This window comes from Vespa crabro, chromosome 8 (genome assembly GCF_910589235.1).
Source record: "Vespa crabro chromosome 8, iyVesCrab1.2, whole genome shotgun sequence".
Taxonomy (NCBI): domain Eukaryota; kingdom Metazoa; phylum Arthropoda; class Insecta; order Hymenoptera; family Vespidae; genus Vespa; species Vespa crabro.
The window spans coordinates 2,918,426-2,934,810 of NC_060962.1; the positions used below are offsets into that span (position 1 = coordinate 2,918,426).

The window sequence follows — 16,385 nt, forward strand, 5'->3', positions numbered from 1 at the left end:
TGACTCTGTTAGGATTAAAATGAAATAACATTTATTGGAATCGAGACAGTGACAGCTAACAATGGTTCTAATTTCCTACTACTTACAATCTTAAAGGTAATCACAGCAACAATATTATCTCATTATTCACAACACTTACATTGGATTACGGTCGTATTAATATATATGCATATACGTACGTAATATTTTATATACATTTTTATTATTTCTCGTTAATAAATTTGCTTACATTCGTACACTGTATTCATTACTAGTATCATTATTACAGATAAGAGAAGTGTTATGTGACCACTTCCACGTCATGTTTATTTAAATTACTTGCTGATAATCGTGGGAAAGAGATAATAATGCCGTTCGATTGGATATTGAAAAAAGAAAAAATATAAAAATAATCGAGTTACGAAGTGAAATGTGGAAAAATCTTCTTTGCCCTATTAGAGCGATTAGAGAGAAATTTACGATAATAATCTGTGCAGAGAGCGAGCAAACGAGAACAATTCGAAGTTTCTCCCGGACATATATAAAGACGCAGAAGTGGTACTTACATAGTGAAATCAAAACGTACGTAAATGTCTCGAAACGATGGACAAAATTGATAAGGGACCTCGATTTGAAGATTTTTGAACGTGTTATTTTGAAAAAGATGACAAATGAACAAAATGGAAATAGTAAAAGTATCGTAAAAAGTAACGACCGACAAATTCTATCTACGGATCTACGATCTGTGCTCGCTTCTGTCCCTGCTTCTATCCTTTTTAATTTTATTTTTTTTTCCAAAAATATAAATTTACTAGAGAGATAATGTACATTATGATTCCACGGTCGAGCGTATTAAACGCGTCGCGTAATAAAAGCGCTTTATGATGATCGAAAGAGAAAGAGAAAAGTTTGCGAGTCTACGAGAAAATATCGTTCGATTCGTTTCCTCTACACTTTTTACAGAACTTGATGGGGTAGATAGGAAAAGGTAATGGGGAATGGTCGCGATGGCGATGATCGATAGGACAAACGTTATTATGTTTGACATGTCGTTAACTTCTTAACACAAACGTATAGGTATTCTTTGTGATTAATTATTGACCGTATGACAAATTGTAAGTGCTTTTTTGCTATATTTATTACAAAGTTCGATTCGTCGTAGCCCTTTCCAGACGTTTTTGGCGAGAACTCGCGGCTTTGTTTCTCGGTACGTGATCGTCGACAATCGAGAGAGCTTTCGTACAAATCGTTGGGGAAAAAAAGGAAGAAGGGATGAAAAAGAGAAAAAGAGAGAGAGAGAGAGAGAGAGTGAGAGACGAGAGCAGTCTGGATCGTTTAAAATTCGAAATAAATACGTCGTCGTTGGCTCGTCGGCTTTTACACCGTTTCCGCATCGGACTCGGGGATCGATGGACTAATTATTCACCGCGTGGCACTCAATTAGCAAAAAAACGCGTTGTTTCGTTCTGCTTTGTGCATCATTAAAAACATTCGGTCGAATCAACCACGTCGCATCCATCGTCACGAATCTCCAACGGAAGTTACAGGTGGTTGCCGGATAGGACGACATATTTATTTTTGCTCGCGCGCGCAATAGAATTTCACTTTCCCGTTGAATATTTAAACCGGACTGTGCGGTGAATTAGAAAATGCGATCGAACGATAGATTTCGACTTCGTGGAAGGAAGCTTCTTTCTTTAAAATGCGCGCGATTGAACTCCGTGATTGTGACGTTAATTAAAAGAAAATGACCCGCGCGAATTTGTTCGCCGATGCGGAAATCAATATCGTTCCTAGATCCTTTTGCGGAAATTTTCGGAATTTTCCGTTCGAATACGCTTCGACGATCACAAGAGAACAACGATGATCGCGCGTACGATTTTAAGCCACGGTTCTTAACGTCTGAATTTATAGCGACGATCGATGTTTCATATATTTTTGTTCTTTCTTCTTCATTCGTTCGTTTCTCTTAACTACAACGTATATACAGTATGCCGATGATTATCGCTAATTTACATGTCTACAATCTACCGAGAGTAACAAATGCTATTTTACAATCAGCTTTATACAAGAAGAAATGTCGAGATTAGGAATTGAAGGGATTAGGTGAGGGAGAAGATATTATTTGTCAAAGGAAAAACGGAAAACGAGAAAAAAGATCGACTATCAAAATCCGATGCGAAAATGTCGAGCATTTTTTCCAATCATTATTTCGAAAAATAATGCTTCGAGGATCTTTCTATCGCAGAACTTGGACGTCGATTCTCTAGACCGTTTCACGAGTTTTATAAAGCTACGGATTTACGGATTCGTCTTATTAAATAAGATAGCTCGAACGAAACGATCGAGCTATCGATTGGATTTCTACGAATGATTGGTAACATCGAATGTTTTCGAGTTAAATAAAAAAAAAACTTGCGGTTTGAAAACGCATACGTACGTTCGTTCGTTTTTGTTGGTTTTGAGTTTCATTAAAAAAAAAGAGAAAAAAAAGAAGAAAGAAAAAAAGAGAAAAGAAAAAAGTTTACCCTGTGATTAAACGTCGACGTGTCAACAAAAATTTTGCGATAAATGCACAATTCGTGCCAAGTTTGTAACCTGATCTTTCCTTCTTGTCCCGTTCGGAGTTATTAAATTACGTGTACTCTCTTTCTTGGCATAATTCATCTCGTCGACGCACCGTCATTGCGATGAGTTTCGCATTTTTTAATGAACCGATAAGAAACAAATGTTCCTCGACATTTTCACGATTTCCCTTTAAAAATTTTCTGTTATAAAAGTCATGCGATGAACTTGTTCGAAATTTTCTACGTACATATTATCATTAAGTCATTAGAAATGAGTAACTAATATTGATTTTTGATCGGTTCAACTTGATAAAATGACGATAACATTTAATACTCCTCTACGTAAAAACATTACTTTATGACAAAAAAGAAACGCTCAAGGCTACGGGCAAATCGATTGAAATGATTCGAATCGGTTATTTCAATGCAATTCCGGTGTATCATCGAAAAAAAGTTCTTTCCAATGCGATGATGTGTGTCTTAATTTATATAATATCGTGAACGGTGAAATATACCCTGTGTGACCCGGGTCATGCGTATACAATCTACGAGATCTAGACGATACACGGATGATCGTCACAGAGACATCGATATTTTCGAAAAAGTTCAATCTTAAAAACGCAGGTAACTTTGTATCGTTGATCCGATAAAATCGAATTGATTTAAAAATAAAGAAATATCTACTATAGCTATCAACGTAGATATTTCTTTAACATATACATCTTTTTCTAAAAGGAATGATATAAATAATTAAAGAAGGATTCGTCGAAATAAAGCTGAAGATAAAAAGAAGACAAAAAATTAATGATGATTAAGAAACGTCTCACCGATCAACGATGCAAAGTCCTCCGAATTCGGTGCGAGTAGATGAAAAAAGTAGGTGAGGTATCCGGTTCGAGGACGTCATCAGTGCCGAGTAACGTTTCGAGGCCTCGCTTGACAGGAAAATATCGTAAGTCTTAGAAAAAGGTCTTTCTCGCTGTGGATAGAAGTCTCGATGAATTCTCGATGATTCTCTCGGTATTTTTCTTTCTTTCTTTCTCTCTCTCTCTCTCTCTCTCTCTCTCTCTCTTTCTCTCTCTTTCTCTCTCTTTCTCTCTCTCTCTTGAAAGATAAAGAGAGTGTCGCAATGATGCGTCTCGTTCACTCACTGGTATCGGAGGTATGTACGGGGGTCGTTGCCGGCGTGCTGCTCGGCTGTTGCTGTTGCTGAGATGCCGTCGGTGGTTGCGTCGGTATGCCGAGACTGGCTAAAAGCGGTCTCGAAACGGCACCTGGTGTGACCGTCGGTGGTGGCGGGCTCTCCTGCCCCACGAGCAAGCTCGCGGGCGGGAACCCGAATAGCTGGGATCACTGGAGCCGAGGCCAATAGCTGCCAGTCAGGTCCGGAGTCTGGGATGGTATCTGCACCGGTACCGATACGCCTGCCGATATTACACCTGAAACATATTCAAGGTCGATCACTTGCTTTATCTTCCTTTTGTCTCATGTAAAACGACCTTCCTTTCCCTAATTTCTCTCTCTCTCTCTCTTTTTCTCTTTCTCTCTCTTTCTCTCTCTCTTTCTCTCTCTCTCTCTCTCTCTCTCTCTCTCTCTCTCTCTCTCTCTTTTTATTTCTTTTTTTTTCCTTTTTATTTACTTTTTTATTCGGATAAAACTCGAAGGTCTCGAAGGATTTCTTACGAACAGAGAACGTTTAACTCACGTACTATTTACTGATATTAATCTTTCGATTGACAAATGATTAGAACTTTTTCAGATAAACCGTACGTATAATTACAGAACCATCAATCGTAGTTGCTTCAATCGTAGAATTAATCCGACAAACGTGGCAACGTGAAATTAATCCAATATTATACTACTTCGAACATTCTCGTCTACGTTTATAAATATTATGTATAAGCTATTTCTTTTTCTTAGTTAGTCGTTTATATTTAAACATTAGACTGAATATGATCAAGAATTTTTGTATAATTATATTCCTTAAAGTAACTTTGTTAAAACAAAATATATTAGTTAATATTATCTCATAATATAAGACTTCTTAGATTGGAGATATCTATTACGTTACTTTCAAAATAATTATAAATACATTTCTATGAAATATGACGAGACAATTGTGTGCGTAACATCTAACGAAGATACATTGAACATTATTTATTTCAATATAATAAAAGTTTCGAAACGAATCTCTCGGAATTATCCTTTCAAAAATTCAACCAGAAGAAAAAGAAAAGTTCTACCCTGGATGCATGCATTAACCTTCATTACGTTGATGCAAGAAGGTAGAAAAAGCGAGAATATTCCCAACGGTGAACGGTGTCTTCACCACAACCGACTACTTAACTATGAAAACGTGCTTCTCTTTGCAGAGACATAGGTGCCGAAGGAAGGAGAAAAAGACAGATAGAAGAAAGACAGAAAATAAGGTGCAATGATAACGAGAGCGTTGTAGAAATCTCTGGCGTTGGCGCACGTAAAGCGATTATGAAGGATAATGGCGTGTAAGAAGAGAAAAAAGGAGGGAAAGATAGACGCCGTGTTACAAGAGAAAGAAATATATATATATATATATATATATATATATAGAGAGAGAGAGAGAGAGAGAGAGAGAGAGAGAAAGAGAGAGAGGAAAAGAAAGAGCGGAAAAGAGAGTAGGAAAAGAAGGCCGCGCGTGTTCCGCAGTATTCCACCATTCTACATCGTTCCACTCCATTCCTGTAGGTACGCCGCGCACCCCCGTATTTCCTCCCCTTTGGGTTCGCACGTTATTGAGCGCTCGCCCAGCCGAGGCGAGACCCAACCCATCCACATCCTCTGTTCACCCCTGTACATTCTGACGAGAGTGAGAACGAGAGAGAAAGAGAAAGAGAGAGAGAGAGAGAGAGAGAGAGAGAGAGAGAAGGAAAAGCGAGTAGAAGGGATAGAAGAGAAGGGTAAGTAGGGAGGAAGAGAGATACAGGACGAAGAGGATCGACCCTCGACGGCTTTCGTTAAACGGGAGAGGGGTGAGAAATAGAGATGGATAGAGAAAATGAGAGGAAGACAGAGAGAAAGAGTGAGTGAGCGAGTAAGCGAGCGAGTGAGTGAGTGAGTGAGAGAGAGAAAGAAAGATAGAGAGAGAGAGAGAGAGAGAGAGAGAGAGAAAGAAAGTCGAGAAAATGGAAAATTCAGGAGCTCTACGTCGACGGGGGTGGAAAACCGCCGAACATCCCATTCTTCGATTCAGCCCGCCGGCGCCATGCGAGATTTGTTTTAAAATCCTTTTACAATTCCGTGGGCGAGCGTCGACCCGCGTGCTATAACCACTTGGACCACCCCTCGCTCTTCTAGCTCTATCTCTCTCTCTCTCTCTCTCTCTCTCTCTCTCTCTCTCTCTCTCGCGCGCGCGCGCGCGCTCTCAGAGAACGGGGTTTGGTCTATGTAGATTGCGTGCAAAGAGGCTCCCAGGTAATCCTCGCCGCTTTATTTTGCACTCGACACTGAGCGCAAAAAAGAAAAAGAAATAGAGAGGAAGCGACGATTCGTGAATAACGAAGAAAATTCGAAACAAAAACGGACTCGACTGTGTTCAACTCTCTCGTAGGAAGGAATCTCCTTGTTCTTCGACGTGAGTTTTTTTCCTTCTTTTTTTTCCTTTTTAGTATTCGACTTATTCCAATATTTTAAGATATCCTAAAAATATTCCTTGTCGGAAAGGCCCACGCGAATGTTTCTTTTCTAAACAATGCAACATCGATTTAACGCATATTAAAAAAAAAGAAAAGAAAAGAAAAAAGAAGCAGATGAATAGGATATCATTAACGGTACGTAGGAAATAATTAAAGGTATTGAATACACGCGTGGAAGTGCAGATAATAGATTCACCGGCACGATTATTCACAATGTCATTGGGAGTGATAAAAATGAAGGATATATTTCATGGATATGAAGCATAGCGGTATTCTCTTTCTCTCTCTTTCTCTCTCTCTCTCTCTCTCTCTCTGTCCCTTTTCATGGAAAATAGCTCTCTCGGTTAATAGACGCCGAAATGGTTGAAAGCTTACGACATAAAATTAGCAACACCCCGAAACTCTCCGGAGATACGAAGCGAGAGATCAAATATCCAGAGATAAAGTGCTAAAATAAAAGAGACAATGAGACGCAACCGAGAAGGTTAAGCGAATGAACGATGCGGCACGCACGCGTTATTATACGAATGCGAGGAATTCTTAGATTGAATTGACGAGCGAATAAAAATTTAATGTATCATTCAAGCGAACTACTAGAGAACCTTATGCAATATCTTAGTGAAAACTGAATCTTTCTTTTATTGCGTTCACATTGCTACTAATGCCTTTTATTTAATTTCGAATTCCACGAAATAACTGTGATTAGTGTTTGAAAAAATGGATATTCATAAAATGAAAATAGTCATAAAAATGTCGTCAAATGAAATCCGGTTTAATGGCCGTTTATTCTTTCTTTTTTATATTTTCCAATCGGTTCTTGCAACGTGTAAACGAAAGTGGAACTCGCAAGAAAATTCGAGCGATCGACGTTTTTGGAAGAACCGCTGTATCATTGCAAGCTCAAACTGCGATGAATATCGGAGATACCGTATTCGTTATCGCGCGATACTCACACACGTGCGGGTATGCTCACCGACGACGTTCGCCGCTGATAAAATCAGCGAACGGGGGCCGTGCGGGAAATCGAAACGGTAATTTCGTTTCAGTTTCGAATCCAGTTTACAGCTAATCTGCTTTGAAACTAGGGTGTAATGCAAACACGACAAATATTGACCTACTCAAAATAGTTGCGAATTCGCATTTGTAAGAGTGAAGAGGAGAGGATACTCATCGAACGATTTTCGTCCATCGCTGAAACAAAATGATATCTTTAAAATCATTGCGTGCGAATTCTCCGTTTCGTCACGGATGCGTTAATTATTCTATTATGGTTTTCTCTGTCAACGAATCTATGTCAATATAGTTAAATTCTTCCCTAATTCTCGTTAACAAGCGGAACGATGAATACAATCGATGTTTGTTGTTCCTGACGAAAGATGAACAGACGAACAGTATAATGTAAGTAATATAAATATATAGAATAGAAAGAATAGTACAGTATAGATATGTTATATATATGCAAAAGATGACAAAATTGTTCAAATAAAATATTAAAAGAAGATCCGTAGAAAATAATACTACTCTCCATTCAGTCATGGATTATATTTAACCTTTCGTATTATATGGTTCATTCAAAAAATTAAAATATGTAAAAAAATTTTTTTTTATAGCAACCTCAATTAAACTTTAGAAACAAGTAAGAAGTAAAATAAAATGGATAATCATGAATACTTATATAAGTCAATAGAAAACTTACCAGTCGCGGTCGAGGTCGTCGGCTGATAGGGCGCACCACCTGGTCCCGCAGGTTGGCCACCCGGCGTGGTGGGGGTACCACCATGGGAGGTTGGAATACCACGATGGGGTTGCGAATGCGCAGTGCTGTGTGCGTGAGTGTAAGACTGCGTGAGCGAGTGAAGTGGCTCGTGGAACACGTACGCCGGGTATCCCTCGGCTCGTTGCTGAAGGCAGCTTCCACCCATTGACCCGCCCAGACTACCCGACATTGAACTGACATCAGAGAGAAAATCCACGATGGGGTGTTGAAAATAATTCGCCTTTTAGACGTTTACCAAACTTTTCAATAAGATTCGTTACGCTCGTTACATCGTTTTAAAGGACACTTACCCTATTATTACCCAAGTTATTGATACCTAATTTATACCAAAATTAATTTATTTAAACCTTTTTTGAAAACTTGAATACTTACCGATATCGAAATATTACATTTATGTAATGGTAATTTTTTACTTTACTTTTTAAGATATATGTATATATACATAGACACGTTAAATGCAAACGAAGTTTTTATTAACTAACCTGTAAGTATCAGGCATAGTAGCAATTGGCTGTGGTATCGAAGAGTACATGGCGTTGAATCCAGCGTTTAGAGGCAAACGTGGAGTAGCCGGTGTCGCTGCGGGAGGTGCGGCACTGCTACTACCACCCCCACTTCCACCACCGACTACCTGATCGACGGCCGCTCTTCTCTGGTTTCGCAACTTTTCCTCTCGACGCCACTTTGCCCTGCGATTACTGAACCACACCTGCAACCGGTGAAACCATACGGTGCCTCTGTCACGATAAATGCGTTATTCCCCGCGATTCGCCTTTCTTCTATCTTTCTCTCCCTCTCTCTTTCTCTCTTTTTCTCACACACACACACACACATATACGTATACACTTTCTTTCTCTCTTTCTACTTTTTTTATTTTGTATCTCCATCTTTCATCTTCAATCTCTTCCTTTCTCTCTGTCTCTTGCAAACAAGCATGCACACCCACACTCGCACTTCTTCCTCTTTCTCGTACTCTCTTTACTCTTTGCTTCCTTACTTTCGAATTAATATTTTAGGTTATTAGAGGTGTTTCTTTTCAATATATTTTTACGCTCATTGATTCTACTTTCTTTTTTTTTTAAATACTATTTCTGCTGTTTCTTTTTTTTGTATGAAATTCAATCTCGCGTAGTTTATTAATTGCAATTAAATGATCGAGAAATTGAATTTCTCCTGCTCGATTGTGTTACTCTCGCGTTACAAATGGTGACATAAATGTTAATGATTTACGAGAGGTTTACAAAACTTTGTATCGAAATTATTAAAAACAAAATGAATGGAGGAGAGTGGAATGAAACTATCATTTTGCTCTTCACTCATATTACTAGATTTGTAGTGATCGTGCTTATCGGGTAACTTACTTTTCAACCTCTTGAAAGTTCCAATACAACGAACAAAAAAAGAATTTTCTCGTTCGCAAAAAAATGGAAACTAGGAGGAATATGGTTTGAAGGAATCGAAGTTTTACCTATTCTCTCTTGTTCTCTCTCTCTCTCTCTCTCTCTCTCTCCCTTTCTTTCTCTTTCTGTCTGTCTATCTGTCTGTTTCTCTCTCTCTCTCTCTCTCTCTCTCTCTCTCTCTCTCTCTCTCTTTTTTCCTATACTTCTCTTCTTCACTCTCGGCGTAGCAAGTAACGCGGTTTCGAGAGCTACCCATCGACGAGCGTCAATTGAATCAAAAAATAAATTTCATTCCCCGGCAGTTTGCAGGAGCGACCACGAGGGGATAGAAGGGTAGCAAATCGTGTTCGAGCAACCCCACCGTCAAATATCTACCATTCGCTCGAAGCGTTCTCCTTCCGCCCAATACCGTCGCTCCTCGTAAACTCGTCCTCCCTTGTCCCCGAAAACTCGTTCGAATCGATCCATTCGGAATTCTGCGATCCCGAATAGACCTCGGGATGCTCTCCCTCTATCTGTCTATCTACCTCTTACTTTCGACCCTCTTATAGTAGAACGAGAGGCGGATAAAGAAAGGGACAGACAGGGAGAAAGAGAAATAGAGAGAGAGCACACACCTTCTATTCTGATTGACGATATCTCAAAGATGGTTCCGATCTTTGAATATTCAGTAATTTCTACACGAGTTTTATTCAAATCAAAAAATGTTTGCAGAAATGAATCCGTTTGTAAAGTCAACAGACGAGAGATTGAAAGGGATGATAAGTGATGACGAAAATGAAGAAGATGAGTTGATAAGACGAGTTGCAACTAAGCTCAGTTAAGAATTAGAATTATCCTTATCAAAGACGAAGATTTCTAACGAGGAAAGATAAGCGAATTGAACGAATGAGATTGAGTCGATGATAGAGAAAGAGATAGTAGAAGAAATATAATAAAAATATATTCGAAATAAGAATCGTTCTTTACGTTCCATCACGAAAAACGTTTCACAGCCACCCTCTAACGATTTACCCTCTCGAGACGCGTCGGAAATCCTGCGGTATACCTCCCTCCGAACAGGAGCATCCCTTTTTGTCCATTTCTCTCTTCTTCTTTCGCTTTCTCTATCTTTCTTTGTCTTTCTCTGTTTCTCTCTGTTGAAGAAGGGAGAGTCGCGTGCGATGATAATCGGCGAGCGGTCTAGGCCATGGAACAACCTCGTGGAGGTGCCCGCTAGTACACAGATGCATGAAAGGACGAAGGAAGAGCGAACGAGGAACGGCCAATCGGAGGACAACCTCCCCGGGGACGCGTCGTTGCCATGGTTGCGTCCGAACCCTCTTAGGCCTTCTGCCGGATCCCTCGCAGCTCGCCGAGAGACTCGTCCGCGTCGCGCGCGCTACCTATACGTTACTTCCTCACCCTCTATTTTCCTCTTTCTATCTGACTTGCTTTCTCTTTTTCTCTCTTTCTCTACATACGCCCAAAAGTCTACCCTTATCTGTGTTCTCACTCTTTACGCATGTGTGCGTATATGTATGAAATTTGGCATGGTGGTTCCACCATTTGCTTGGCCGCCGTTCAGTACGCTCTATTTCCTTCTCCTTCTTTTTTCTTTTTCTGTTCTTTTCCTTTCATTTGTTTCCCTCTTTTTTTTGTTACCTTTGATTATCCATTTATTTTGTCAACTTTCTTTAATTCATATTTTCATCTTCATTTTTCTAATAGTATTCTTTCCCAAGTAAATATCTTTAGCCATTTCGTCATTTTTTACTATCTCCATTTTATTTTCTTTTTTTGTCATTTTGTTCTCTAGATTTTAATTCGAGATATCTAAATATTCGTACTTTTAATACTACTATCCATCCATTTTTATGTACGCATCCATTGATTTTTGTCTTTACAATGCGCAATGTGGAACTTCCATCCGTTCAGGGAATCGACCGTCGGTCGAAACGGTCGACTCATCCCTTTCTCTTTCTCACTTTCTCTCCCTCTCTCTCTCTCTTCTCTTTCTCTCCCTTTCTTGTTTCCTCTTCCTCCGCTTGTTCTTTCCCTCCCTGTCTGTCTCCCCTAGTCTTTCCCTCTTTCTCGCCCTCTCGCTCTCCTGGCACTCCCGGTTTCCTGCACTTAGCAAGATCAATACCAGCCAACGAGGCTTGAAAACATGCGTCAACATGGTCTTGCACTGTTTGTACGTCCACATAACGCTCCGCGCACGGCTACTAGAGGCACGCCAACCACCACCACCACCACTTCCACCACTTCTACTACTACCATCTCCACAACCACCACCACCGGCAACATCACCACCCCTGGCCGGCCACTTCGCCACCCCCCATCGTTGAAACAGGTGAGGAAGGGAGAAAAGAGAGAGAGAGAAAGAGAGAGAGAGACGGTGCTCAAATATCATCCCTCGAGAGACGACAGAGAGAAAGAGAGAGAGAGAGAGAGAGAGAGAGAGAGAGAGAGAGAGAGACAGAAAGAGAGAGAGGTATCAGAGCGGTACGACCAAACAATGTCCGACAAGGCTGCGTACATATTAGCTTATACGGCCATACGTCACCCTGCGGCTCGACCGGCGGTATTAATTAAAATAATACGCCGTGAAGCGCGCCTGCTCTACATCCTATCGTATCTTCATCCCTCTTTCTCTCTTTCGTCTTTCTATGTTTGTCACGTTTGATGAAATTGCGTTTATCATTGGACATCTAACCGAAATTCATCTGATCAAGAAAATTCAATTGATCAAGAAAAGAATTATCGTCATCGACTATGATTTGTTACCTGTAACTAACTAACAATAAGATGCAAGGAAACCGATTGATGGTTACATGTTTTATTTTATTCTGTTTTTTTCTTTTTTCTTTTTTTTTATTTCTTTTACTTTCGTCCATTTATCGAAACAATGTGAAAACGATTAATTTACTTGGAGCAACTATTTCTATGTATTTTATTTTTTAACTTAATTCAAAAATAAATACAAGTATTCGTTAACGTTAAAAAGTTTCAAAAATTCATAGGATTCGCAAACGAATTTAGTCCTTCGCATGGTTGAAACGAAATTCGAACTCGGATCTTTCGTTTGTCGGGCTATTGTTCTTTCAACATTTAATTCTTTTTAATTCTTTTTTACTCTAGGTCTTTCAAACAAAAATTTTTGTGTTTCTATTATATTCGATACTTACCTTCCAACGAAATGTTAAAAAAAATTTGTTTAGAATTTAATTGAAACATCGCGTTTGGAATTATCGTTTGTATGGTCGAGTCAATTTGCCGTATATTAAAGCCAAATTTAATTCATATCGGAAGATGGAGAATAAAATATGAAAGAAACAAAAGCCTTATGAAAGCTTCCGAACTCCATAACTAGGTCATTGAAAGCTATAAAAATTGATACCTTTGTGGGAAGTTAATTTCCCATGGGGAATAAAAATTCACGTAACATGAAATTTGGATCGATAAAAATACAAAAAATTAATCTATGTCAGAAAACTTTTGAGATATCCGCCTATAAACTTGATAATCGAACGCGCATAAAAGTTGCCTTTGTTTGTTTTTAAGCTTATATTTTAACTCAATGACTCGTTATTATATTTGTTCTAATATATTATATCCCTGTATATGTATGTATATGCAAGTATTGATCATTTTATAATTCTTATTTCGCAAAAAAATATTGCGACTAGCTAATTGAGAAACATTTCATAAAACGAATTTACAAACGATATATTCCTTTGCATCTGTTAATATGCACAAGATATATAAACGAAGTCGACTGGCAATTGTATTCCCGTTGAAATGGTGAATATTTGCGAACGATGCTTGGATATTTCAGTTGCTAACAAACATGGATCATTGTTTTGAAATAACAATATTCGATATGCGTTCATCTTGCTTTCTCTCTCTCTCTCTCTCTCTCTCTCTCTCTCTCTCTCTCATTCTCTCTCTCATTCTCTTATCGATTTCGTAAAATCATAACACATCATATTCGTTTATCGTTCTCTTTGTCTCGCAAAAATTCACATTAATTCGAGATAGATGTAAAAATATTAATTCCCGTTACCGCACACCATGAGAAAATCATTCGGACACATATTATTTTTTCCACTCTTCCGAACTTGTGCGTTTCATTACGCGTTTTACAGTTACGGTAATTTAATATTATTACGAAGAGCGCTCTTGTAAATGTAACAATGCGTGGAAAACGATGCATTGTATCGTGCGTATAAATCTCGTGTATACCATATCACATTTATTAGCGAATCGTGCAGAAAATATTAACTAAATATTCGCGTTGTCAAATTCGACGATTTTCATCAGGAAAAACGGGAGATCCATCCTCCCGGCGATAATCGAAACGATGACGGAATTTCGCATAAAAAAGAAATAAATTAAAGTTCTGAAATTACGAGGAAATATTTCTTTGCTTGAATAGATATAATGAAATAACTATAAACCATGAGACTTCGTCTCACTATTTGGACGAAAAAGAAAAAAAAAAAGAAAAAAAAAGAAAAAAAAACATATTTTGCGGGAAAGAAGAGTCTTCGAATAATCCAATTAAAATCGACGTCGTTAAGGGAAAAATTCCAGAAAGATCGGGATCCCTTTCGTCTCATAGAATTCACCTAACGAGTAAAACCCATGCGAGCAAGTGTGAAGGAAGACCGAAAGCAAGAGAAAAAAGAAAGAAAGAGAGAGAGAAAGAGGGTGGAAAGAGATTCGTTGGGAAGTTGGGTAGGACGTTACTCTCTCGGCATTTAAAGTGCATCCTGCGTGTGCATTGCCGGCGGTGAGCACGTTTTAAAACGTTTAATGAAAGGGCGTCTCCTTGCTTAACGCCCGCTCGTTTCGAAAGGAATGAGCGGACGAGAGTCGAAAGGAGAACAGTGAGAAAGAGACAGAAAAAGAGAGAGAGAAAGAGAGAGAGAGAGAGAGAGAGAGAGAGAAAGAGAGAAAATTCTCAGTAAAGGAAACGGAGAAAGGAGACCGATAGATGAAGGGTAGGATAGGAGTGTACGAGAAAGAGGAAGCACGCGCCTCATTCGCACATTCACACTCACCTGGATACGTGCCTCGGGCAATCCAATCTTCTCGGCGAGACGCTCCCGCGCAAACACGTCCGGGTAATGTGTCCGCTCGAATTCTGAAACGAAACCAGTTTGCAACAAGTGTGCCAAGTTATTGAGGGAACACGGATTTCAGATTCGTTATGAATTTTTCGTGAAAGGATTAATGTTAAAGAAATCAAGTGTAAATGTTTGTGTTACGTAGATAATAAACAACAATCAACTACGATTTATAATGATATAAACGATAATTGTTTAGAGAAAAAATATAAAAAGTTAATTAGTCGAAGTTTTCTTGTCGAAAGAGAATGATAAATAAAGGAATTTCATATATATTTAATATATTCACCTTTCTCGAGGCTGTCTATCTGTTCATTGGAAAAGGACGTCCGATTGCGCTGGAGTTTTCGCTTCAGCCTAAGTCGTACTTGTGAGTCCTCGTCGCCGGATGAATTGTGTTCCGAGTTACCGTCCGACGTTGTCTCCTGCTGATGCGACAACAGAGAACCCGTGTCTGGAAAGAGATTTTCCAAAACTTCATGCGGATGATCCTACTAGAATATTTCCTTTTCTATTCATAAAATTAAACTTCGCGAGGTACAATACAATATGTACATTGTACAAATATGGGATTTAAAATTCTTTTGAAATAATTGACGAAAGATCAAGAGAACGTTAGATTTTTCAACAAATTTAATATATTTCACGGTAAAACGACAAGGATAGCAGTTCCTGCCAAGAAGGAGATCGATCCAATTAAGGAAGCAAGTTTGGTTCCCCTCGATGAGCTTACGTTTCAACGATTTCAGCTACGAGCAACGACTGCGGTGGTGGCAACGAACGTCTGTTGAATTCCTAGACACGAAGAGGGAAAACGCGTCTAGGCGTACATTCCACCCTCAATCTTCAGGGTCGCCATATTGGTGCGTGTATCGGTGCGTTCATACACACACAGGTACAAGTGCGTTATCGCGAGCCACGATTACTTTCCGCCTCTGCGAACCGAACCCTCGGCACTTCTCATCCCTTCAGAAACCTTTCTTGCATCCCTCTGTCTCTCTGTCTACCAACGCTGCCAATCCTCTTTCTCTCTCTCTCTCTCTCTCTCTTTCTCTTTCTCTTTCTCTCTCTCTCTCTCTCTCTCTCTCTCTCTCTCTCTCTTTCTATCTATCTATCTATTTTTTCTTCTCTCTTTCTCTCTCTCGTTTTCCCTCCATTTCTTTGTAAGCCTTTGCAAAAGAACAAGAGAGAAAGATACATTGTTACGTATAGAATGTCCCATTTTCGATAAAGCCAACGTTTAGCCTTTAAACCGCGGGGAACAGAAAAAGACGAGGACGAAAAGGAAAATCGAAATAGACGTCTCGAAAATTTTGTACTTCAATCGTAATCGTCGTACTCGTTCGTTTCATCAGATCGATCGTTCATTATAAAAATTCGTTAATATTCTCCTGACACTGACATCGTAACACGTTTTCACGATAAGTCTGCGTCCGACGGAGCAAACAGAACATCGAGACAGTATAATCGATCGGTTCAGTTATGTCGAAATAAAAAGTATAAGTAAAAAGAGATACTTACGGTCGAGGGAAGACACAGATAGAGAAAGAGAGAGAAAGAGAGAGAGAGAGAGAGAGAGAGAGAGAGAGAAAGAATGATTAAAAAAAATGAACCATCGCAATGGAATAAAGTCTCGATTTAAAGACTAATATTTTATCGCGTCATCGCGACGTCCATTTACGAAGAATTTAATAAATGTATTAAAGAAGGGACTGGTTAATCGGAAACAAATGCATGTTAAAAGTTAAATGTACGATAACTTCGTCAGCTTCTCTCCTTCAGAACAAAATTATATTCTCTTCCTCTTTATCTTTGTCTTTCTCTCTCAATTCTCGCCCAATTCGAAATGCCGTCAGCCCCAAACACTGCGGCCGACG

General features: G+C 39.1%; 1 protein-coding gene across 4 annotated transcripts in view; it reads right to left on the reverse strand.

Moving 5' to 3' along the window:
• Nucleotides 1-14: 14 nt before the first annotated feature.
• LOC124425945 (paired box protein Pax-6-like) overlaps nucleotides 15-16,385 on the reverse strand; it is a 32,473-nt gene continuing 16,102 nt past the window's right edge. For 2 of the 4 annotated variants that reach the window (XM_046967068.1, XM_046967067.1), the window contains exons 5-9: nucleotides 14,798-14,962; nucleotides 14,443-14,525; nucleotides 8,477-8,703; nucleotides 7,914-8,167; nucleotides 15-3,985 (exon numbers count right to left, since the gene is read on the reverse strand). In XM_046967068.1, the coding sequence (XP_046823024.1) occupies nucleotides 3,897-3,985; nucleotides 7,914-8,167; nucleotides 8,477-8,703; nucleotides 14,443-14,525; nucleotides 14,798-14,962 (818 nt within the window). In that variant the 3' untranslated portion in view covers nucleotides 15-3,896. The remainder of the gene's footprint in view (nucleotides 3,986-7,913; nucleotides 8,168-8,476; nucleotides 8,704-14,442; nucleotides 14,526-14,797; nucleotides 14,963-16,385) is intronic. The other 2 variants (XM_046967066.1, XM_046967065.1) reach the window with 2 other exon arrangements.